Raw genomic sequence first — 26,414 nt, 5'->3', positions numbered from 1 at the left:
CAAGAGGAAAGAATGGGAAGTAATCAGTCAAAGTTCTTCTTACCCATGTTTGACCATATGCCATGAAACTTCATGAGATCCAAAGTCAATGCTGATAACTCCCAGGGCAACTCTGATCTGACTATGTACCACAATGTCACCACCTCTGTTGGGTCTGTCCTATTGATGGTACAGGACATATCCAGGGATAGTGATGATGGTGTCTGGGACAATATCTATAAGGTATGGATTCAATGGATATGACTGTGTCAGACCTGACTAGTCTATGGACCAGCTCTCCCAGTATTGGCACAAGACCTCACATGTTAGGAGGGAATGTTGTGTCATGTCGCTCTGTCAGTATGTACTTTCAAGAGGTTCGTGATATCATATCTACATCTTAGCATGCGAGCTGAAGGTAAAAAGATTTTGGGCTCCATCTTACCTCAGATCACTTGAAGCATGACATTCTATTGGAAGCATGCTGCTCATTTGTAATCTAATAGATTAACGTTAGCACTGGTACTTATATGCTTGTGAATGTAGTGTTTGAACAAATAGGCAGTTGTAATAAATGTCTGTCAGCTTCTTCAATGCCATAGTATCCACGCCCAGTTTCTTAGGTTATCAGGGATAGCATAAACATTGCCACATCAGATAAAGTGCACTGCTGTACTCACACCAAGGAGGACATTGCAGGTTTAATATGGATGGATTTTCTCTTGTTGTTTCCAATGTTTAGGTCGATGCCATGTAGTGGTTCGAAATAGCTTCCATTTCAGCAGCATTAAAATCATTGCAATGGATCCGTGTCATATAAAGGCCAGAGCAGATAAAATTGGTGGATTTCCTTCCCTCCAGAGTGTTCATGAACCAAATGAGGTTTGAACACTAATGCCCTCATGATCACCCCAAGTGTCATTTCAGGTTCCAAACTTTTTTTGGATTAAATTTCTTTTTTTAAGTTCAGTTGTGGGAGGTGGGTGTTTCTGGCGGGGGGCAGTATTTAATGCCCATCTCTAGTTGCACTTGGGAAGGTGATGGTGAGTTGCCTTCTTGAACCACTGTAGTCCACCTGCTGTGGGTTAACCCACAATTCCCTTATGGAGGGAATTCCAGGATTTTAACACCCCAACACTGGAGGAATGGTAATATATTTACAAGTCAGGACGGTGAGTGGCTTGGAAGGGAACTTGTAGCTGGTAGTGCCCATTATTTGCCAGGGCAGGCTTCAAATCCCAAGTCCCTAGAGCATTAGGCTAGCAATCTAGATTAACATCTAGCAAGATTACTATACAATCACCTTCACAGAAGTTTAGCATGTAGGTACAGCAAATAATTGGGAAAGAAAACAATACTTAAGAGTGAAGAAATATTATTGGTGTTAAATTAGCTAGGGCCTTGGTGAATATTGGGTACAGTTTTGGCCTCCTTATTTAAGGAAGGTTATATTTGTCTTGCAAGGAGTGCAACGATGGACAAAAACTTTTGTAGAGAGTAGGGGCTTTGCCTGTTGATAGGGAACTAGCAAGACCCATGCTGCCTGTTGGGGGCAAATCAGGCAGCTGATAGGCCAACACAAGCCTTTTCTCAGGATCATGAACCCAACAACAGGGACCCAGTTGCTGAGGGCAACCGGCTAACCAGAGACTGGCAGAAACTTTAATTTCCGCAGCTTCTCCCTGAGGTTGTGGATGACAGGTACCTGAGGCCCTGGACTGAAGAGCAGCCCAGGCTGTAGACCTGTAATGGTGGAAATGTTTTGTAGTGCAGGGTTTTGCTGGAAAGTGGCTGTGGAGGAGTGCACTGGCATTAAGCACAGGAGGGTGGGGAGGGGGGTGGGGTCAGCTCTCAATGGATTCACTTTACTTCTTGATAGTGATTCCCCAGATCAGGTAGTGGGTGCCTTTGAGGGAGGGACCAACAAGCAGTCCAGGCAGGTTTACGTGCTGTGCTCACCTTGGAGCTGGAATGTGATTAGTGGCAGTAGGAACTGAAGGAGAGTGAACCAATTAACGATGAAAAAGTGATTTACAAATGGAAGCAGAAGTACAGAATAAGCACACTACACTTATCTTAACCCATAAAGAGAATCATAGAATCCCTGCAGTGTGGAAACAGGTCCTTCATCCCAACAACTCCACACCAACCCTCCAAAGAGTAACCCACACAGACTCATTCCCCTACTATCTTATATTTGCCCCTGACTAATGCAACTAACCTACACATCCCAGAACACTATGGGCAATTTAACATGGCCAATTCACCTAACCTGCACATCTTTGGATCATGGGCGAAACCCACACAGACAAGGGGAGAGTGTGCAAACTCCACACAGACAGTTGCCCAAGGCTGGAATCAAACCTGGGTCCCTGGCACTGTGAGGCAGCAGTAAGAGAAGCCATTGCTTTTCCCCAGTGTTTGCATGCAAGCTTGGATAGTGAATGGCAGCAAAGAATGCAAACAAGGGTGCGTCATAGCTAAGTAAGAACTTTCCCTCATTCAACATACACACAGAAACATTTCCTGGAAAAGGTTACAGGGAGTGTACGAGAATACGAATACTAACTCTCTGCTTCGTTCTCTTACCCTTTGACCAATTGTGTTGTTCCAAATTCTAACCTATCTGAAGGTGACTCTACTGCGCAGAATGTGGGAAGTGAATTTAGGATCTTTCAGACACATCTGACTGTGTAAATAATCAGGCGATTGCAATTACTGGACTATTAGCAAAATGTTTTTCTGACTTTTTTCAGACAACAAATCAATATGAAATATTATCTTGAATATACATTACATGCAAACTGGCAAAACAGAAGGTTCAATTAAATCATCGCTTTCTGTACAAAGCCTTGAATGTTCTTGGACAATATTTATGGAAAAAGTATTCTAATAGTACTCCTCTCCCATCATTTATATCATCCTGATGCCCAGAGCTTAAGAAATTCCAGATATGTACCCCATATGTATCTGAGAAAGTGGCTCTGATATCCTCCAGTGTCCAACGTTCAAAGTATTTTTCCCACTCGTCATATGGAATCGGATAGAAGAACGTGGAAGGCAGGTAAGAAATGCCATTGCACTTTGCACCAACAAACTCATCCAGGTCATCAGTCTTACACCACCTTCTCAATACACGGCTCATGAGCAGAGGACCTTGGTGACCCCAGATTTCACCCTGATAATTATTGACGTAATCAATCATGCAGTTCTGTGTGAAGTTGTGGTGTCGGCTAAATCCCAGGGCTGCACCATTTGCTAGGTTTTCCTGTTGGGCACAGATGAAATTTGTGAAAGGCAGTGGCTTTAAGGATATGATGTCTGTGTCCAGGTAGATGCCACCGTATTTCCACAGCAGAGCCAGTCTGCAGGCATCTGAGAGCACGTGAACCCAGTATTGTTCCAAATCAGGAATTACCTGCAACACAGAGAGTTAAAGGTGATCATTTGGGGTGGGTTCCCACTTCCATTGCCCATCGCTACCCGACAATTCCTCCTTTAAACCTTCAAAACCATTGCAAGGAGAAGCTTTTTACCAAATTATTTACAAAATAAGGACACTCCTGAAACACTCAGTGTCCCCTCCAAACTCACATCTCCCATTGTGTTTGTTTCTGAATGATTGCTGAAATAAAGTTGTTCACTTATTCTCTGGAGATTCTGCTGTTAGACCGGAAGGGTAAACATGGTTATGACACTCTTCACTGGCCACAATACATGATGAGGAAGATAGTAACAGGACTTGTCACATGCTTTCTAGCAATCCCCCCTCTCTCATTAGTCAACACAAGGCTCGTTAAAGCACTGTGGGGGAACGGACTCTGCAGTTTTCTCTCTCATGCACAGAAAACATTTGAGTCTTGTGCTGAACGCTTATAATAAGCTCTCCCATCCTCAGTGAGGAGTTTCCCATTTGAAATCAGGGTCTGCTGCCTTCTTGCGTCAGGAAGATGATCTCGCACAAAAAGCAGAGCTAAACCAAGCTGTCCAATTTCTGCTACATCAGCCTACTCTCCATTATTAACAGGACGATGGGAGAGATTGTCCACAGGACTACCAAATCGCACTGATTAAAACATTCTCCAAATTGATGTTCCCTCTAACTTCTGTTGGTTTGAAATGCTGGCTTGCTACCATAACCTTTTAATGCTTTGATGTGGAATTGCTGCTGTGCACAGCATATTCACTTTCTCAGTGGTACATTCCAGACTGTGGTGTAGTTGATTTGATTTATTGTTGTCACATGTGAAACGTTTTGTGAGCAATGTGGGCAGATCATACCATACAAGGACACTCAGGTGAACAGGTTGAGGCATACAAAGTTACGGTTGCACAGGAGATGTACAAAAGCAGCATTAGATTTGGAAATTCGAGAGGTTCATTCAGCAGTCTAATAACAGCAGGGAAGAAGCTATTCTTGAAATGGCTTAGAGGGAGTTCAATGCATTGACCTGAGAAACTCTTCCTGTGATATTCTGGGCCTGGGATAAGCAGCTATCAATGACCAAAATCTTGGAATGCCCTCCCTAAGGGTATTGTGGGTCTACCTACAACACATGGTCTCCAGCAGTTCAAGAAGGCAGCTCACTAGCACCTTCTCAAGGGTAACTAGGAACGAGCAATAAACCAGGCCCAGTCAGTGACATCCACATCTCCGGAATGAAAAGGAAAGCAGTTTATTGCTGGCTAAATGATGTTTGACAGCCCTGTTGCTGTCTTGCTGTGCTAATCATCGAGATTAAATTGATGGGATGCTAATTGGTCAGATAAGACTAGTCCTACCTTTCGTGGAGAGGACAAATCTGGGTAAACCTTTCCACATTATTAACCAGATGATTTTATTTTGTTTTATATTTATTGCCATGTGCATTTTGGTACAAAATATAGTGAAAAGTTTTGTACAGTGTTGGCACTCTCTGGCTCCATCTTTAAACACAGAAAAATAAACCAAAATATGGAATATATAGGCAGACAAATAAATAAAGGAAGAAGTGTTGAATTTTACAGTCCTTCTTGCTCAGCGCTCCGTTGTAGGCCATGGTGGCCAGGCATGAGCCCTCTTCACTGTGCCACTGCGGCTGGAATGAAAGTTACCACTCTTCAATGCCATCTCACCTCTACCGATACCCTCACCTCACCCAACTCCACCGACGCCATGAGTCTGCTTCGGGCCCACCTCACTGATGCTCCCACTGCCTCTGTCGCCGGGTCTGCTGTACTGGGGCCCAACCTCGCCCTCTGCTGCTGCCTCCTGAATCTGCGGTAGATGCAGACACTGCGCCGGGAACCCCAGACTCCGCTAGGACGGCCTCGACGATGCAGAAGCCGGGAACCTAAACTCTGATACCGCCGCTGCCATGACCCAACTCTTCAACAAGTAAGAAAAAAGAGAAAGGAAAGGGGACAAAACAGGAAGGAGAGAGAGAAGAAAGATAAGAAGGTAAAAGAAAAATGCCTGCAGTGGACATGCCCCAAGGCTCAGAAGCCCCAGTCCACTGCCATCTTACTGGAAGTATAGAGATGGTGATTGGGTGATCCTCTTAAATTTAAACAGTGAGTGCTAGCCATAGATTTTCTGACAAGAGGACACACCCTTCCGACCTGTCAAGATCCCTCAGGATCATATATGTACCTTAATAGTATACAGTCAGGAGGGAGTTCCTCTGGGAGTCGTCAACATTACGACGTACATCAGGAGCAAGTGGGATCTGAATCTGGGCATCCTGATTTACAGATAGGGACACTCCTACTGCATCATACTAGGATTCCTTTTTTAAGAGGAGGGACAAGTGGAAATTGGCGATGTTTCAGAGGTGCAATTGGGCAGTCTTCAGTGACGGAGTAGATATGTAGCCAGAAGCTAATCTTTGGACCAAATATGACCCAGTTTGTGAATGGCAGAAGAGGTTTATGAAAATGCTTCCAGAAATGAAGGATTTCAGTCATGAAAATAGATTGGAGAAGCTGGAACTGTTTTCCTGGGCAATGAGCAAACCGAGAGGATATCTGATCAATGTGTTCAAAGTCATGAAGGGTCTGGGCAGAGCAAACAGGGGCAATTGTTTCTTCTTGTGAAATGATACCGGAGATGTATGTGACAAAAGAAGTAAAAACAAGAGAAAAAGTGTTCCTTTGCATAGAATGGCTAGTATCTGGATTGCAATGCCTGAGATTGTGGCAGATCTATTAGAGGCATTTGAAAGGGAGTTGGACTGCGATTTGGAAAGGACTAATATACAGGGTGAAGGCAGAGAGTGTCATTAAGTGAATACTCATTTGTATAGCCCATGAAGAAACATTGGGCCAAATGGTCTCTTTCTGTGCTGCAACAGTTCTGGGATTCTGAATTTCTGCTCAACCAGGACTAGGTGTTGGGCAAATGGTGTGACATTTGAAGCATTGGCAAGGTTGGGAGAAATGGTGGTGAGCGAGAACTGGGTGTTAGCGCTGTACTTGTGGAACCTGGCAGCCTGTTGATGTTTGGAAGGCAATGTGGAGAAAGTGGGCTAAGATGGAAATAATGCAGTTGTGAATAACTTAATGACTCCAGACACCATGAAGTCTCATGGGCAAGGAAACCTCTTGCTGATTATTATATACTGTCTTCCTTTGGCTGATGAATCTGTACTCCTCCATGTTGGACAACACTTGAAGGAAGCAGTAAGGGTGGCAAGGGCAAAAAATAGACTCTGGCTGGGGGATTTCAATGCTCATTGCCAAGACTGACTCAGCAGCAGCACTACTGATCGAGCTGGTCAAGTCCTAAAGGACTGGGTCTGAGGGAGGTGGTGAGGGAACCAATAAGAGGGAAAAACACATTTGGCCTCGTCCTTACCAATCTGATGATCGCAGATGCCTCTGATCATGACAGTGTTGGCAAGATTAAGCATCACACAGTCCTTGTGGAGATGAAGTCCTGCCTTCATGTTGAGAACACACTCCATCATGTGTGGCACTATCACTGTGCTAAATGGAACAGACCTCAAACAGATCTCAAACTCAAGACTGGGCATCCATGAGGCACTGTGGGCCATTAACAGCAGCAGAAATGTACTCTACCAACATCATGGCCTGGCATATCCTCCACTCAACCATTGCCATCAAGCTAGGGGATCAACCTTGGTTCAATGGAGAATGTAGGAGGGCACGCCAGGAGCAACACCAGGCATATGTTAAAATAAAAATGTATCAATCTGGTGAAGTTACAAAACAGGACAACTTTCGTGCCAAACAGCATGAGCAGCAAGTGATATAGTTTAGTGATCCCACAGCCAACAGATCAGATCTAAACTCTGCAGTCCTGCTACGTCCAGTCATGAAAGGTGGTGGAGAAGTAAACACCTCACTAGAGGAGGAAGCCCGACAAATATCCCCATCCTTAATGATGGAAGAGCCAAAAACATCAGTGCAAAAGATAAGGTTGAAGAATTTTCAACAATTTTCAGCCAGAAAGGCTGAGTAGATAATTTATCTCAACCTCTACCAGTCATGCCCAATTCAGCTAATTCAATTCACTCTATGTGATATCAAGAAACCTGTTCAGTCACGCTCAGTTTATGTTCTGCCAGGGCACTCAATTCCTGACCTTGATAGCCTTGATTCAAACATGGACAAAAGAGCTGAATTCCAGAGGTGAGGTGAGTATGACATCAAGACCACATTTGATTACTGTGACATCAAGGAGCCCAAGCTAAACTGGAATCAATTGGTATCAGGGGGCAAACACTCTGGTGGTTCGAGCCATACCTGTCTCAGAGGAAGATATTTGGGGTTGTTGGGGGTCAGTCATCTCCTCTCCATGACAGCTCTGCAGGAGTTCCTCTGCAGGCCCAATCATCTTCAGCTGCTTCATCAGTGACCTTTCCTCCATCACAAGGTCAGAAGTGGGAATGTTTGCCAATGATTCCACAATGCTCAGCACCATTCATGACTCTTCAGATACTGAAGCAGTACATGTCCAAATGCAACAATATCTAAGCCTGGGCTGACAAGTGGCAAGTAAAATTCACACCACACGATAAGACACAATCTAACAATGGCCCTTGATATTCAATGATGTTACCATCACTGCATCCGCCACTATCAATATCCTTTGGGTTATCGTTGACCAGAAACTCAACTAGGCTTGCCACATAAACACAGTGGCTACAAGAGCAGGTCAGAGGCTAGGAATACTGCAATGAGTAACTCACTTCCTGACTCCCCAAAACCTGTCCACCATCTACAAAAAGGTGCAAGTTAGGAGTGTGATGATTATTCCCTACTTGACTGGATGAGTGCAGCTCCAACAACATCCAAGAAGTTTGACACCAACCAGAACAAAGCAGTCTGCTTGTTTGGCACTACATCCACAAGCATCCACTACTTCCACCACTGATGCTCAGTAGCAGCAGTGTGTACTATCTACAAGATTCTCGGCTGAAATTCAACAAAATTCCTTTGGCAGCACCTTCCAAACCCAAAATCACTTTCATCTAGAAGGGCCAGGACAGCAGATACACGGGAACACCACCACGTGCAAGTTCCCAAACAAGCCATCCATTGTTATGACTTGGAAATATATTGCTGTTCCTTCACTGTGGCTGGGTGGAAGTCCTGGAATTCCTCCCCTAAGGGCGTAGAGAGCCAGCCTACAGTAGGTAGACTTCAGCAGTTCAAGAAGGCAGCTCACCACCACCTTCTCAAGGACAACTAGTGATGGAAAGTTAATGTCAGCAATGCATACTTGCCAAGAGTGAATGTAAAAAAACAAAACAGAAATTCTGTCCTTCCATAACCATTCCTTCAGTCATGAGCTATCTGTTCAATTCTCCTGTTCCTACAATCACTAGGTGTGGCACCAGGAATAATTTGGTGCTTATTATCTTTTCAGGTCTTGCTTGCAGTTCTAGGAGCAATGATCCAAATACAGACTAACTGTTCGCTTAAAGTTTGTAGAGAGGGTGAAAAGTGGAGTCAGGACATAAGGAATGATGGACAGATGATTGCCGTCAGCATCAGAAATGACAGCAGCAAATTCAGCTCTGTTGACCCTGCAAAAACCTTCTTACTAACATCTGGGGGATTAAGCCACATTTGGGGAGCTGTTTCGGAGACTAGTGAAGCGAGCCTGTTATAGTAATTTTCACAAAACCATACCTTACAAATTCTCAGATATCACAATCACCATCCCTGCCCAAGGGTAGGTCAGACCAAGCAGAGATGGTAGTATGGTGATATGTGGTCAGGAAGAAGTTTCCCTGACAGTCTTCAATATTGAGGCTTAATACTGTGAAATCTAATGGTGTCAGGTCAAACATGGGGAAAGAAACCTTCAGCTAATTACCAACTACCCTCCCTCCCAGCTTATGAAATACTCATGTTGATCATCACTTGGAGGAAGTACTGAGGGTGGCAAGGGCAGAATATATTCTGGGTGGGGTCTTCAATATACGTCATGAAGAGTGGCTTGGCAGCACCACCACTGACCCAACTGGTTAAACTAAAGGACATTGCTGCTCGACTCGGTCTGTAGGAGATGATGAAGAAACCAAGAGGGAGAAACATACTTGACCTCATCCTCACCAATCTGCCTGGTGTTGATGTAGCTGTCCATGACAACGTGAGTAAAGATAACCACTGCGCAATTCTGCTGGAGACAAAGTCCCATTTTCATTTTGCAAATATTGCCACACAACATGTCATTGTGTTGTGTGGCACTATTACTGCGTTAAATGAGACAGAGTTTGAACAAATCAAGCAACCCAAGTTTGGGCATCCATGCTATAGGTCATCAGCAGCAGATTATGCTCCAACACAATCTGTAACATGGCCCGGTATATTCATCACTATAAAAATACCATCAAGCCAAGGGATCAACCCTGCTTAAGCTCCTTTTGGGGAGGCAATGGCTGGGTGGTATGATCGCTATACAATAAATCCGGAAACTCAGATAATGTTCAGTGGACCCAGGTTTGAAGCCTGCCATGGCAGATGGTGAATATCGAATTTAATAAAATATACCTGGAATTAAGAATCAACTAATGACCATATTTAAGACAGAAATAGATAGCTTTTTGACGGTCAAGGGAATCAAGGGTTACATGGTGAAAGTGGGAGAATAGGGTTAAGAAATGAATCAGCCATGATTGAATGGCAGAGCTGACTTGTTGGGCCGAATGGCCTAATTTCTGCTCCTATGTCTTTTGGTCTTATGAAACCATTGTCAGAAAAGCTGATCTGGCTCACTAAGGTCCTACCTGAAAGGAAATCTATGATCCTTACCTGGTCTGGCCTACATTTGACTCCAGACCCACAACATTGTTGACTCTCAACTGCCCTCTGAAATGACCGAGCAAGCCACTCAGTTGTATCAATCGCTACAAAGTTTCAACAAAGAAATGAAACTGGACAGATCACCTGGCAGTGACCTAGGCACTGCAAAAGATAACAGTAGGAACTGCCCTGTCGACTCTGCAAAGTCCTCCTTACTAACATCTGGGGACCACTGCCAAAATTGGGAGAGTTGCCTCACAGACTATTTAAGCAACAGCTTGACACAGTCATACTTGCAGAATCATACCTGACAGGGTGACATGGTGGTTCAGTGGTTAGTACTGCTGCTTCATAGCACCAGGGATCCAGGTTTGATTCTACCATTGGGCAGCTGTCTGTGTGGAGTTTGCACATTCTCCCTTTGATGTGTGAGATTCTAGGTGCTCTGATTTCCTCCCACAGTCCAAAGATGTGCAGGGTAGGCTGGAAATGCAGGGTTACTGGTGTGAGTCTGGGGTGGAATGCTCTTCAGAGGGACAATGTGGACTCAGTGGTCTGAATTGCCTGTTTCCACATTGTAGGGATTCTATAATTCCCTTTAGAAAATAATCCAATTTGCCACATGTAGTGTATCGAAGATGAATTTAGTTCAAGAAGAACATTAGGTGAAATGAACGGAGGATATTTCCGAACAGAATAAACGAACAAACGAACAATCAGAACAAATGAACGAACAGACTGAGATGAACTGGATGAACTGTTGAGAGAGTTATTTGGAGCAAAACCACTAGAATCGAGAAATTGGACTGAACGGTCTGATCCTGTGCTATAAATTATTTTCCGGTCAATCTAATGTTATGAGTAATGCTATGTGGCATCAAATTATCGTATATTACACAATATAATACTGCTGTCTTCATAAAATGCTGTATCCATCTCCCTGTCAGAAATTCCACAGAGAGCCAGTTGTAGTATCAATATTATTTAAGCATAAAAAATTCATTGAGGAGTAGAATATTAACTGGAGATCGATTAGCTGTGAAGTACCTAATACATTAAAGGAAGTTGAAGTCAATTCGTGGAGATCAAAGGATAACCAATCCCTTGAATTAAATGTATAAGGTCAAGGGATCTAAAGGAACACACTTTTAGGTCATGACGTGAAAATCACATATGGCCCTGAAGACTTCATTGAAGGCTAATGAGGTTTCTTTGTAATGGTACAGTAAAAGAAGGTAAGAGATGAGACTGGTTTTGAATGGAGAATCACAGAATCCCTACACTGTGGAAAGAGGCCATTTGCCCCATCAAGTCTGCACTAACTCTCTGAGCATCCCATGCAGACCTACCCCCCAACCCTACCTCTGTAATACCAAATTTCTCATGACTAATCCGCCTAGCCTGCACATCCCCGGACACTGTGGGCAATTGAACATGGCCAATCCACCCTAACCTGCACACCTTTGGACTGTGGGAGGAAACTGGAGCAACTAGAGGAAACCCATAGGACATGCTAATTCCATACAGACAGTCACCCAAGGGTGGAATCGACCCCAGCTCCCTGGTGCTGTCAGCCATCTTGCTGCCCTTTGTACTGGGGTTCAATAACTAGTTGGTTTCCCACCATTCAGCTTAGATCGGACATTAATTTAGAAAATAATGAAGTAATGTAGCTGCTGTAAATCAGAAATAAAATCAGAAAATGCTGGTGGAACTTTATAGGTGAGGGCACTAACCTGGAGTAAGTAAAACAGCTTTAATGGGCTGGATCCCACGGGGATTTGGGGCTACAGACCAGGGTCACCCTGCGCAGGCACAAATGCAGGGGGCGGTTGTGTCTCCGTTCCACAGACATTTAATGGCTGTCAGGACTTGTGGAGAAGAAGTCCCATTGCTGACTTCTACCAACCAGTCAAGTGTCTAGTAGCTCATCGGTTGTAGCAGTGCCAACAGGAGATGTGGCCACTGCTGGTACTGCAGACTATTCTGAGCTTGTTGTGCAGAAATGGAACACAGACATTAAGGTAGTAGGGGCAGCGATTGAGTCATAGAGATGCACAGCACCCAAACAGACCCTTCGGTCCAACTCGTCCAGATATCCTAACCTAATCTAGTTCCATTTGCCGGCACTTGGCCGTATCTCTCCAAACCCTTCCTATTCATATACCCATCCAGATGCCTTTTAAATGTTGCAATTGTACCAGCCTCTACCACTTTCTCTGGCAGCTCATTCCACACACGCACTGCTCTTTGCGTGAAAAAGTTGTCCCTTAGGTCTCTTTTATATCTTTCCCATCTCATCCTAAACCTATGCCCTCTAGTTCTGGATTCCCCGACCCCAGGGAAAAGACTTTGTCTATTTACCCTATCCATGCCCCTCATGACTTTATAAACCTCTATAAGGTCACTCCTCAGCCTCCGACGCTCCAGGGAAAACAGCCGCAGCCTATTCAACCTCTCCCTATAGCTCAAATCCTCCAACCCTGGCAACATCCTTGTAAATCTTTTCTGAACCCTTTCAAGTTTCATAACCTCCTTCCGATAGGAAGGAGACCAGAATTGCATGCAATATTCCAAAAGTGGCCTAACCAATGTCCTGTACACAACATTATCTCCCAACTCCTGTACTCAATACCCTGACCAATAAAGGAAAGCATATCAAATGCCTCTTTCACTATCCTATCTACCTGCGAATCCACTTTCAAGGAGCTATGAACCTACACTCCAAGGTCTCTTTGTTCAGCAACATTTCCTAGGACCTTACCATTAAGTATATACGTCCTGCTAAGATTTGCTTTTCCAAAATGCAGCACCTCGCACTTATCTAAATTAAACTCCATCTGCCACTTCTCAGCCCATTGGCCCATCTGATCAAGATCCCATTGTAATCTGAGGTAACCTTCTTTGCTGTCCACTACACCTCCAATTTTGGTATCATCTGCAAACTTACTAACTATGCCTCTTATGCTCACATCCAAATCATTTATATGAATGACGAAATGTAGAAGGCCCAGCACCGATCCTTGTGGCATTCCACTGGTCACAGGCCTCCAGTCTGAAAAACAACCCTCCACCACCACCCTCTGTTTTCTACCTTTGAGCCAGTTCTGTATCCAAATGGCTAGTTCTCCCTGTATTCCATGAGATCTAACCTTGCTCACCAGTCTCCCATGGGGAACTTTGTCGAACACCTTACTGAAGTCCATCTAGATCACGTCCGCCATTCTGCCCTCATCAATCCTCTTTGGTACGTCTTCAAAAACCTCAATCAAGATTGTGAGACATGATTTCCCACGCACAAAGCCATGTTGACTATCCCTAATCAGTCCTTGCCTTTCCAAATACACGTACATCCTGTCCCTCAGGATTCCCTCCAATAACTTGCCCACCAATGACGTCGGGCTCACTGGTCTTGTTAAGGAGTTTGGGGTAAGGGTGTACAGACAAGGGTTGGATGGAGAAAATGAGGGTTGGAAGACCTTGGGAAGGATCCAGTGGTGGCAGAGTACCTATTAATGATTCAACGCCGCCCTTGCTGAGCTAATAACCCAACTCATGAAACTTGTTAGGCAGGGGCCTGTTCTTCTGCTGGCACGATCCCAAAAGCAGTTGAAGGAGACTCTTGGGTGGCCATTTATTACCCATTCAATTGGGCCAGAGGAGGGGAGATTGTGGTGGGCCTTTTAAAGTTTGCTCCTCCACTGGTACAGAGGAGCATGAGGTATTGGGGCAGATGGATAAGTGGTGGAAATGGCTCCCATAACACCCAATTTTGTACTCTCACCCATCCTTATCTTTCAACTCAGAGTTGTTGGGGTGGGGGAAGGGAGGGTGCAATATAATCAGCCCAATGTTTCAGATTGATGAACTTCTGTCAGAATTGGCAAAGCTTAGAAATTAAATGCATTTCAAGCAAGTAACAGCTGGGAATGTTAAGGGAAGGAAGACCATAAGAACATTAGAAATAGGAACAGGAGTAGGCCATTTGGCTCTTTGAGTCTGTTCCACCATTCAATAGTATCATGGCTGACCCAACATTCCTCATGTCCACTTGTCTGTCCTTTCCCTGTAACCCTCTATGCACCGACTGATCAAGAATCCATCTATCAGTCTTAAATGTACACAAAGACTCTGCCCCACAACTGTCCGTGATAAGGAGTTACAAAGACACTCAACCCTCTGAGAGAAGAAATTCCTCCTCATCTCTGTCTTAAATTATTCTGAGACTATGCCCTCTGGTCCTAGACTGTCCCATGAGAAGAACCATCCTCTCAGCATTTACCCTGTCAAGCCCTTTCAGTGAGATCCCCTCTCATTCCTCTAAACTCTAATTAATAGAGTCCCAACCTGTTTAATGTTTGCTCATAAGACAGGCCCTGCATACCAGGGATCATTCTAGTGCACATGAAATGATGTCTTTCCTTAAATAAGGGACCAAAGTCCACTCGGTTTAACACTTGCTCAAAAAACTCTCATAACTTAGTCAGACATGATTTTCCTTTTATGAAGCCAGGCTGATTAGATTATGATTTTTCCAATGTTCCTTAATAATTGATTGTAATACATGCTCGGCTAATCAGCCTACAGTTACCCAAATATGCCTCCCTCTATTTTTGAACAGGGGTATCACATCAGCAGTTTTCCAATCCACTAGTACTTCTCCAGAATCTATTGCTTTTTGGAAACTTAGAGGGTGGCACGGTGGCTCTGTGGTTAGCACTGCTGTGTCACAGTACTAGGGACCCAGGTTCGATTCCAGCCTCAGGCAATTGTCTGTGTGGAGTTTGCACATTCTCCCTGTGTCTGCATGGGTTTCCTCCCACAGTCCAAAGATGTGCAGCTTAGGTGAGTTGGCCATGCTAAAGTGTCCATAGTGTTCAGGGACGTGTAGGTTAGGTGCATTAGTCAGAGGATAGGTAGAGTAATAGGGTTGGGGGAATGGATCTGGATGGGTTAGTCTTCAGAAGGTTGGTGTGGACTGTTGGGCCAAATGGCCTGTTTCCCCATGTAGGGATTCTAATTCTTATAATTACGTCCAATGCACCCACTATCTCTGTGTGTATTTCTTTTAGGATTTGAGGATGCAAGCCATCAGGTTTCATGGGATTTATCTGCCTTTACTATTTCTCTGGTAATAGTAGTGATACTTAATTCCTCCCCCGCCGCCCCCCATACTCTTTAGTATTAATGGGATATGCCATGTTGAATATTCTTGGGGGGAGTATGGTTGGTGGGAATGGCCTGTCAGGGGAGCAGCTCAATTTGTGTCACCACAGATAGCTGTGCTGCACAGCAGGGAGGAAAAGGACTGAGACGGTTTTAGTGATGGGCTCTCGATCATAAGGGAAACTGACAGATGGTAATGTGGCAGCAAACAACATTCTCGAATTGTACATGTCTCCCTGGTGCCAGTGTCGGGAATGTCTCAGAGTGGATTCTGAAAGGGGGAGAAATATAGTACTTGCTGCCTGAGAGGGTGGTGGAGGCAGCTTGTGGAGTCATAGAGTTATACAGGAATGGAAACAGACCCTTTGGTCCAACTAATCCATGCCAGCCATATTCCCAAACTAAAGTAGTCAAACTTGCCTGCACTTGGCCTGTACACTCCAAACCTTTCAATTCATGCACTTATCCAAATGTCTTTTAGATGTCGCAGCTGTACCTGTTGTAACTGTACCACCACTTCCTCTGATGGAAAACATATTGGAGTCAAGTTTTCCTTCATTTTGATCCCATTGTTTTCTACTTTGCCAAATCAGTGAGAATATCTGAGGTTTATAGGCACTCCCAGAATTTTTTTGTCACAGTGGGAGGCTATTTGGCCCATTATGTTTGCAATGGCTCGTTAAGACAGTGTTAATACCTGGTACCAACATCCAGCTTTCTCCCCATTCCCCCGTACATTATTTGCATACCAATTACCATCCAATGCGAATGTTTCAATTAAACCTGCCTCCTCCACACTTCCTGGCAGTGAACTTCAGACCGTAATCACTCGCTGTGTGAATAAGACTTCCCTCACTTCATTCAACCTTCTTTGCAGGTCACTTTAAATCTATGCCCTCAAGTTCTTCTTCCTCTTATCAGCAGTGCGATTAAAGGTCAGGGTGTGAAAGGGTCAGTGTGTGAAAGGTCAGGGCGTGGGTGCAGCAGAACATGTTTAAAACCTGTGGGCTGAGAGCAGGAAGCCAAGACCAAGATCCTCAACAGAACACTTGGCCATTCTTCACCCTTGGAATTTCATCAACTGGTTTGACCAAGAAACAAAAAGCCTCTTTGCTCAACCAAGGGTTAACCCGAGCTTTGTCCAATTCGATCCATGAGCTGAAAGTAGTTCAGAGAGTTCCTTACCTGTTGATACCAGCCATCGAAAGGTGTGTTTGCGAAGAGTGTTTTGAGGTTCAAGGGTAAGAGGATGACGTTTCTCATTGCAAAAAGAATCTGGAAGGTTGTGGGCTGATCTGAATAGTCAGATAAATTCCCATTGAATCCCACCAGGAAATAATAAATGGGTTTCTCAGGATTCGCATGAGCAGCTGACTCAATGGAGCAAATGGCCAGTGCTGAGGGAGCCACTTCATTGGTGGAATCTACAAACATGATCCCAGGGGTTGTATCTGGGCTGGGATAATCAATATCAAGTTTACCTATCATTTGTTCAAAGTTGACGATGAGCTGAGGTTGTCTGTACAGGATAATACAAGCAAACACAAGCAAGGCGGCCAGGCAAAATTTCTTCTGTACTTTCATGACTTCCGATTGTTCTTCAGTGACTGCTGTGGAACACAAAGATAAAGATCTGATCCACTAGCTTTTTTTAAAAACTTAATCTAACTCAACTCATAACAAGAATATCTGGACTGAGAAAAGTCTCTTTGGTACGTGATTCCCACTCTTTCCTGTCCCCATGCTAAAATGTCATGAACTTTTCTCCTGAAAAGAGATCTCAAAAGCACTGAGAAGAGGGTGAACTGTTAAACAGTGTGAGTTGGGTACACAGGGGCCTCTTTCACTGGTGCAAGGAGGTTGAGGGGTGACCTTATAAAGGATTATAAAGTTATGAGGGTTGACTTAGAATCCCTATAGTGTGGAAACAGGCCATTTGGCCCAACATGTCCAACTGACTCTCCGAAGAGTACCCCACCCATATCCATACCCTTAACCTATTACTCGACATTTTCCCTGATTAATGCACCTAACGTATACATCCCTGAACACTATGGACAATTCAGCATGGCCAATCTACCTAACCTGAACACCTTTGAACTGTGGGAGGAAAGCAGATCACCCAGAGGAACCCACACAGACACGGACAGAATGTGCAAACTCCACACAGACAGTTGCCTGAGGCTGGAATTGAACCCGGGACTCTGGCACTGTGAGACAGCAGTGGTAACCACAGGGTTGTATGGCTGGGTCTTTAGAGAGTTGGTGTGGTCTTGATGGGCCAAATAGCCTGCTTCCACACTGTAGTGAATCTATCTCTTAATTAAGTACTTGACAATGGCATGAGTAAATGAGTGGGACTAATTGGATAGCTCTTTCAAAGAGCTAGCAGAGGCAGAATGGACCAAATGGCCTCCTTCTACGTCAAAGATGCAACAGTCCTATTATCACAAGATAAGCACTTCCTTCCCATATAAAAGTGTCCATAAAATTTAAAGTCTATTAAGATCTAAATGAAAAATCTACAAAAATAAATGTTAGTTCAAAGGGCAATGCCATATTAGAAAGAATGTGCATATTAACTCAATAATGCTTAAACTGTCAGTACACTCAATAATTTTATTTCTTGGGTAATCTGAGTGGTTAGGAAAAATCTTTCTAATGCAAGTCACTTAATTTAAAGTCATCAATCCCCAGAGTTACTCCATTGCAATGACCCATGTTAGCAGGTCAAACAGTGCAAACTGTCGAACAAACTTAATCTTTAGACCCAGTGGTAAAGACACCTATCTCCCTTGACTGATCATTATTTATTGTGAAGTGAGATACTGCACAAGGACTGCTTTTAACCTAATCTGCCAGTCTGGAAGCTGACAGGAATAGGTGCAGTATACCCATCTCACTTGACTGAAGTCAGCAGGATGGAAAAGCAGCATTTCACCTCAGCCAGGTTAAAATTTTTACCTCCCCAGTCTGAATACAGTGAAGGTTCCCTCCGAGCTGGGTGTGGGGGTAAGTGTTCCACTAACTGGAAGATAGTTCAGAGGATGGACTTATGTTTTCATACAGTATTAGAGATGTACAGCAAGGAAATAGACTCTTTGGTCCAAATCATCCATGCTGACCAGACATCCTAAATTAATCTGATCCAATTTGCCAGCATTTGGCCCATATTACTCTAAACCCTTTCTATTCTGACACCCATCCGGGTGCCTTTTAAATGTTGTAATTGTACCAGCCTCCACCACTTTCTCTGGCAGCTTATTCCATACATGCACCATCCTCTATGTGAAAATGTTGCCCCTTAGGTCCCTTTCCCCTCTCACTTTAAACCTTTGCCCTCTACTTTTGGACTCCCCCACCGCGGGGGGAAAGACCTCAACTATTCACTCTATCCAGATCCATCATGATTTTATAAACCCTCTGTAACGTCACCCCTCAATCTCTGATGCTCCAGAGAATTTAGCCCCAGCTTATTCAGCCCCCTCCCTGTAGCTCAAACCTTCCAACACTGGCAACATCCCTGTTAACCTTTTCTGCACCCTTTCAAGTTTCACATCATCTTTCCTATTGCAGGGACCCCCTTGTCCTATAAGGGGTCAGCGCTGATGTGGGGATTGGCATTTTAGATAAGTCTTCAATCCTACATGGGAGCTGAGACATTCACCATGCACCGGCTGCCTATTTATCATGGAATTGTAGGATTGCTACGGTGTGGAAAGAGATCATTCAGGCCATCAGGTCTATGCTCCGAAGAGCATCCCAACCCGCCCATCCTATCATGGTACCCAACATTGCCCATGGCTAATCTATATAGTCTACACATCCGAGGACACTACTGGGCAATTTATCATGGCTAATCCACCTAATCTGCACGTCTTTGGACTGGAGGAGGAAACTGGGGCACCCAGAGGAAACCCATGCATACACAGGGAGAATGTGCATACTCCACACAGACAGTCACCCGTCATCAAGGGCTGAGCCTCACCCTCTCACCTCGTGCACTGAAAATTGAGGTTGCTCTCTGATTGATCCTCTTTCAAGCTCAGCAATACTGAAGATGGTTGTTGCTGCAGCAGCTCATAACTACTCCTGCCAGGAGGTCTCTTGTCATAGTAATCGGATCTCCCTGATTATTCCCAAACCAAAGTGAAACAACAGATCATCCTGTGGAGATTCCGGTATGCATGCCTCAACCCATCTGGAGAAAACATGGATTGAGCCCAGAATAATGGAACTACCAAACTAACTCCGAAATGACTGATCACCATACCTTAACTGGAGGTCGACTCTCAATTCCTCTGAGGTTCACCTTTTTGGAGGGTGAGTCCTGTTTCAGTTGATGCCTTGAAGAACTGAATTTGTTTCTGCTTCTAAAATGGTAGCTCCCTTTAAGAAAAGCCAAGTACGGTGTGCTGAATTACACGGACATCTTGAAACCAGTCGAGTCCGTGTCATTGTGCCTAGCTTTGTACTGGATGTACAACTGGATTAGGGTCAAGTTTCAAAGGTGCTGACCCATCTCGCTTAGTTGACTTGTGTCCAATTACAGTATTTTCCACAATCAATTGCCTTGTACTTAATGGTGACATTACACAAGACGGAAATTATTACTATAACTAACCAGTATTCATATTTCCCTTGGTATTGTAATATTTCATTTATTAAAATATTTGTGTAAAACTTCGCTGTTAAAGGTTACCATAAAATGATCATTCTTTTCTTCAACCATGTTTACTTCAACACTGCCTGTCAATTATTAGCCACATGTATTTTAGCCAGGAATGTTACTACCAATCCACAAACTTTGACGGGCAACACAACCTTTCTATCGCACAAGCACGGAGAGGTTAAACCCACCTCTTTCAGCAATTCTGATCACACAAAGATTTCTGTTTTGCCAATGGGCAGTAAACACTGAACAAATCAGAAAGAACCAGTAGTAATTTCTTTTTATTTAAATCACTGTGACATCTTAAAATCAGCAAATTATTTGTGACAGAATTAAAATGATAAAAGTTATCCAATAAGAATTCATCAATTGGTGGACTTGTCAATCTAACTTAATGAGGTTCTGTGAGACTGTGACAAAAGGAGCGTCATTGAGTTAATATAGTGAAAGTGAAATGTTCATTGGAGATTGCACAATGTTCAGCATCTCTTGCCTCAGGTTCTGAGCAGTCAGTGTCCATATACAGCAAAACCTGGACAACATTTAAACTCAAACAGATAAATGGTAAGTTACATTCACATCACATAAGTGCCAGGCAATGACCACTTCCAACAAGAGATAACCTAACCATCCTCCTTGACGTTCAATAGTCTTACAGTTGCTGAATTTCCCGCTATCAACATCCTTTAGGCTACAATTGATCAGAAATTAAACTGGAACATTTATATGTGTGCTGTGGCTACAAGAGCAGATAAGAAACTGGGAATGCTGTAGCTAATAATTCACCTTCTGACTCTCCAAAGTCTGTGCATCAACAGTGAAACACAGGTCAAGAGTCTGATTGAATACTCCCCGCTTTGCTGGATAAATGCAGTTTTCAGAACATTCTAGAAGCTCCACCCTGTTAAGGACAAACAGTCTGCTTGATTGAAGCTCTATCCACAAACTTAACCATTCATTCCCTCCATCTACTAGCCTGCAGTAGGATTAATATGGACATCCGTGAGACCCATGCTCTTACAACAGTACCATCCAAATCTGTAACCTCAACCACCTAGAAAGACAAGGGCAGCAGATGTATGGAAGAACCTGTAGGTTCCTCTCTGACTTATCCACATTCACACACACCTTCACTCGGGTTGTTAGGGATGGACAATAAGTGCTGACCTAACCAGTGACAGCTGCATCCCACAAAGAAGGAAATTTGATTTATAGTAAGGCCTCAATGCAATTCCCCCATACCTAAATTAGTGGAAGTATGTTGCAATAGATAGGTAATTGTTTGACCAGTTAAGCATAATGAGAAATAGAGACTACAAGAGGTATGCGACAATGATATATGAGAGGCTCTGCAAAGATTTTAAGATGTGGTGTGACATCATTGTACGTTTGTTAATGTTATTGCCAAATCTTGGGAGCTACACACCTGACCTTGGCGTCAGTTGGTATATGAGAATCAATGATTTCTGAATTGGCTTGATGGTTCCCTAGGCAGTGTGGTGGGTGGGAAACAGAATCTATAAAAAAAAAGAGTCTTGTGCTACAGTGGCAATTACCCTACTTCTGAGCCAGGAGACTGGCTTCAAACCCCAACTGTTTCAGAGATGTGTCATAACATCTCTGAGCAGGTTGATGAAAAATGTCTATGTCTATAACAAGGGAACAGTGAGGAAAAGAACAGGAGAGAAGGAATAGCTGGAATGTGGAAGGATGAGGAGAACTGTTGAACAAGTCTCTGTCAAGGAAACAAACAATATCTTGGTTTCTAATTTACCTTCAAATTTGGATCTGGTTAAGAACAACATCCCTTTGGGGGGGGTTGCAGCACTCTACTCTCAACTCTGAGCTCTCGTATAGGCAGTCCTCACTTTCTCCTAACATCCCTTTGGGGTTTCAATATCCCTTGCAAAATGTTGGCCAATCTCTGGATTGTATTTTTAGGAAATCTGTTCTCTTGCAAGCATGTTGTAGACTGTAATCTTCAAATACATGTTCCTTTTGGAACAACGTCACTCAGATGTTTCCTTCTGGACATCTGGCGAACTCTAGACTTGCTGCTTGAGCAATGCCTTTCGCATTAACAGCCTCGGTCCTACCATGATGGTACAGGTTGAAGGTGGTTGGTTAATAAGCCAGCAATGGAGCAGCTTTTCCAAGCAACATGTTGGGTTGCATTGTGTGATAGGATACAATTCAATCATAACCCTCAAAAACAAGGGTAAATACTTGAAGAAGAAAATATTGCAGGAATACAGGAGAAGAGTGGAATATTGGGATAAATTGGATTATTCTTTGCAAGAACTGGTGGGCTAACTGATCTCCTCCTGTGCTGTACCAGTTGTGCTTTCAGCTAGGATAGTTCTCCCCAACCTTTCTGCGCCTTTATATTGCACCCATTTAGGTACTTACATTCACATAGCACCTTTAATGCAGAGAATCTTTCTGAGGTGTTTCACGGGATCATTATAAAACAAAAATAAGACAGGAGCTTTTTGGTTCAGTGCTTGAACAGTTTGATTTAAAGTATCTGAGACCAAGTACGTAACTGAGTCAACTGAGAAATTGAAAAATGTGTTGCTGGAAAAGCGCAGCAGGTCAGGCAGCATCAAAGGAGCAGGAGAATCGATGTTTCGGACATAAGGGCTTACGCCCGAAACGTCAATTCTCCTGCTCCTTTGATGCTGCCTGAGCTGCTGCGCTTTTCCAGCAGCACATTTTCAGCTCTGATCTCCAGCGTCTGCTGTCCTCACTTTCTCCTCAACTGAGAAATTACCAGGCAGATAGATGAAAGATAGGTTTTAAAGAATGCCTTAAAGGAGGTGGGAGGTCAAGAGAGGTTTCAGGAGGAAATTCTGGGCCTAGGCAACTGAAAGGACAGCCACCAATGGTGAGACAATTAAAACTGGGAATGAACAAGAGACTAAAAATGGAGGAGCCCAAAGGAGGATTGTGGGGATGAAAGAGAGCACAGAGATTGGGAGCAATGGCGCCACCAAAGGAATTGAAAACACGGATGAGAATTTTAAAATTGCGATGCAGTTGGACTGGGAGCCAATGGAGACCAGTGAGCATAGTGGTAAGAGGGGATATAGGGTTTACTGCAAACTCAGAGTTTTGGATGATTTTGAGAACAGACACCAGCCAGGAATGTGTTGGAATAGGCCAGTCTAGAAGTAACAAAGCCATGAATGAGACTCTCTGTCGAGGATGAACTGAGATTTGTGAAACTGGGTAACATTATCAGGGTGGAAGTAGTTGGTCTAGGTGATGCTGTGAATACATCACTGAAAGTTCATCTGTGATCAGATATGACACCAAGGTCATGAACAGTTTGTTATGTCTCCTGTTGACGGGGAGAGAGATGGAGTCACTAGTAGAATTTGGATTCTGGAAGGGGGTATGAACTTTTTGGCTTTAGACTTTCCAACGGAACATAGAATATTACAGCGCAGTACAGGCCCTTCAGCCCTCGATGTTGCGTCACCCTGTGAAACCAGTCTGAAGCCCATCTAACTTACACTATTCCATCCTTGTTCATATGCCTCTCCAATGACCATTTAAATGCCAGTAAAGTTGGCGTGTTAACAACTGTTGCAGACAGTGCATTCCATGCTCCTACTACTCTCAGAGTAAAGAAACTACCTCTGATATCTGTCCTATATCTATCACCCCTCAATTTAAAGCTATGTCCCCTTTTGCTAGCCAACACCATCTTAGGAAAAAGGCTCTCACTGTCCACCCTATCTAATCCTCTGATTATCTTATATGTCTCAATTAAGTCAACTCCTAACCTTCTTCTCTCGAATGAAAACAGCCTCAAGTCCCTCAACCTTTCCTTGTAAGACCTTCCCTCCATACCAGGCAACATCCTAGTAAATCTCCTCTGATCCCTTTCCAAAGCTTCTACATCCTTCCTATAATGCGGTGACCAGAACTGCACAGAATATTCCAAATGTGGCCGCACCAGAATTTTGTACAGTGGCAGCATGATCTCATGGTTCTGAAACTTGATCCCTCTACAAATAAAACATAACACAGTGTATGCCTTCTTAACAATCCTATCAACCTGGGTGGCAACTTTGAGGAATCTATGTACATGGACACCGAGAGCTCTCTGCTCATCTACACTACCAAGAATCTTACCATTAACCTAGTACTCTGCATTCCTGTTACTCCTTCCAAAGTGAATCACCTCACACTTTTCTGCACTAAACTCCATTTGCCACCTCTCAGCCCAGCTCTGCAGCTTATCTATATCCCTCTGTAACCTCCAACATCCTTCGGCACGAACAACAACTCCACTGATCTCTGTGTTGTCCACAAATTTACTAACCCATCCTTCTACGCCCTCATCCAGATGTTTATAAAAATGACAAACAGCAGTGGATCCAAAACAGATCCTTGCAGTACACCACTAGTAACTGAACTCCAGGATTAACATTTCCCATAAACCGCCACCCTCTGTCTTCTTTCAACTAGCCAATTTCTGATCCAAACTGCTAAATCGCCCTCAATCCCATGCTTCAAATTTTTTGCAGTCACCAATATTTAATCAGGGCAAGTTTCTGCTCATTCAGGTGCTCAATGCTGGATAACCAATAGTTTAAGGCAACTGAACTAAACAATGGTCTCTTTTCATCCAGCAATTATATTGATTCCAAAGTCTTACGAATCTACCTCAGTATAACAAAGTCATGGACAATGCTTCTGAAAGATGGTTTAAATTAACAGGTTTCACTCACTGGAGGGGTTTGGTTAGCTCACTTGGCTGAATGGCTGGTTTACAATGGATAGTGATGCCAGCAGCAATGGCTTATTTCTCAAACTGACTGAGGTCACCATGAAGGTCCTGCCTTCTTAACCTCTCCTCTTACCTGAGGCATGGTGACCCTTGGGTTTAAGCCATCACCAGTCATCTCTCTGTGGGGAGAACGTTGTCATCTGAGACAATGGTGACTTGTGCTCTCTGGTGATATGCTGCTGTGCAATTCAGTTCTACGCTTGTAGTTTGGCAATTCTACCACCAGGGGTAGTCTTATCACCTAACTGCAATGTTCCACCCAGAATCAAAGAATGACAATAGGCCATTCAGCCCAGTGTATTTATTTCAGCTCTTTGGAAATAGCTACTCAACTAACCCCAGGCCATGCAAATCTCTTTCCTTCAGAATATTATCCAGTGCCTTTTAGTGAGTCATGATTGAATCTGTCTCAATTTGTACAAGAAACTTGATGCACACAGAGAACAAATTATTGCAGATTTTTGTGAATTCATCATGGCGCATTTATAAATCAATTATTGGCTCCCCTCCCCCACCCCAACCCCCATACCCCTCTCTGCATTCAGTCTGGGAAGGTGGAGATTTGTGAAGTGCAGCAAACTTCATTTTAACCAGCACCTTATGAACCAGTACTCTTGACAAACTGGCAAAAATTATATCCTTCAAATACCGCAGAGTTTACTGTATTATTCTGTCCATTTACTATAGATTTTTAATTTATTTACCTCATCATACATATGTTTAGATTCATAGAGTCATACAGCACAGCAACAGACCCTTCGGTCCAACCAGTCCATGCTGAACATAATCCCAAACTAAATTAGTCCCACTCGCCTGCTCCTGGCTCATATCTCTCCAAATCCTATTCATGCACTTATTGAAGTGTCTTTTAAATGTTGTAACTGTGCTCTTGACCACCACTTCCTCAGGAAGTTCATTCCACATGTGTACCACCCTCTGTGTAAAACATTTACCCCTCTTGCCTTTTTACAATCTCAATCCTTGAAATCCCCCATTCTAGGGAAAAGACACCTCCTGTTAACTCCATCTATAACCCCCATGATTTTATAAACCTATATGAGGTCGCCCCTCAACCTCCTGAGCTCCAGTGGAAAAAGTCCCAGCTTATCAAGCCTTTCTTTATAACTCAAACACTCCATACCTGGCAACACCTTTGTAAATCTCTTCTGAGAAGAATGGCTACATGAAATATCAACAGTTGATTCAATTTCAAGTCAATTTCTCCTCAAATACTGCGATGTCCGAGTAGTCAGTTGGGAGTGTGAGTGAGAAGGCTCCCTGTGGTAAGTTTTATTCAAGGTAAAGTTGCATTATTATGGAAGTAATTTATGTTGTAAATAAAGTATAACAGCAATGTGTGTACATTTTTAAAAGTAGTGTATATTTTTACATTGATTATGTGGTCCTCTTGATCAACCGAAATATTTGATCAATCGACACACTCCAGGTCCCACAGGCATCAGATAACAAAACATTTTGCTGTGTTTGTGTGCAGACCATCACCCTAGGCAGCCAATTCATTGTGTTGAATGCAGGGGATAA

General features: G+C 43.6%; 1 protein-coding gene and 1 pseudogene across 2 annotated transcripts; one reads left to right on the top strand and one right to left on the bottom strand.

Moving 5' to 3' along the window:
* Positions 1–1,655: 1,655 nt before the first annotated feature.
* On the bottom strand, positions 1,656–19,855 carry LOC140478528 (lactosylceramide 4-alpha-galactosyltransferase-like). 2 transcript variants are annotated; one of them, XM_072571787.1, is made up of 3 exons: positions 19,673–19,855; positions 16,585–17,009; positions 1,656–3,397 (listed from the first exon to the last, which is right to left on the bottom strand). In XM_072571787.1, the coding sequence occupies exons 2-3, from the start codon at positions 16,981–16,983 to the stop codon at positions 2,810–2,812; spliced, it is 987 nt and encodes a 328-aa protein (XP_072427888.1). In that variant the 5' UTR covers positions 16,984–17,009; positions 19,673–19,855; the 3' UTR covers positions 1,656–2,809. The 2 variants fall into 2 exon arrangements, with proteins under 2 accessions (XP_072427888.1, XP_072427889.1); XM_072571788.1 differs by having other exon boundaries at positions 16,585–17,006.
* A 3,171-nt stretch (positions 19,856–23,026) lies between these two features.
* The window catches only part of LOC140478443 (alpha-1,4-N-acetylglucosaminyltransferase-like), a 29,003-nt pseudogene continuing 25,615 nt past the window's right edge, over positions 23,027–26,414 (top strand).

This window comes from Chiloscyllium punctatum, chromosome 6 (assembly GCF_047496795.1).
Source record: "Chiloscyllium punctatum isolate Juve2018m chromosome 6, sChiPun1.3, whole genome shotgun sequence".
NCBI classification, from domain to species: Eukaryota; Metazoa; Chordata; class Chondrichthyes; order Orectolobiformes; family Hemiscylliidae; genus Chiloscyllium; species Chiloscyllium punctatum.
Note: the sequence above shows the minus strand (reverse complement) of the source record. Positions and strands in the feature narration are given on the sequence as shown.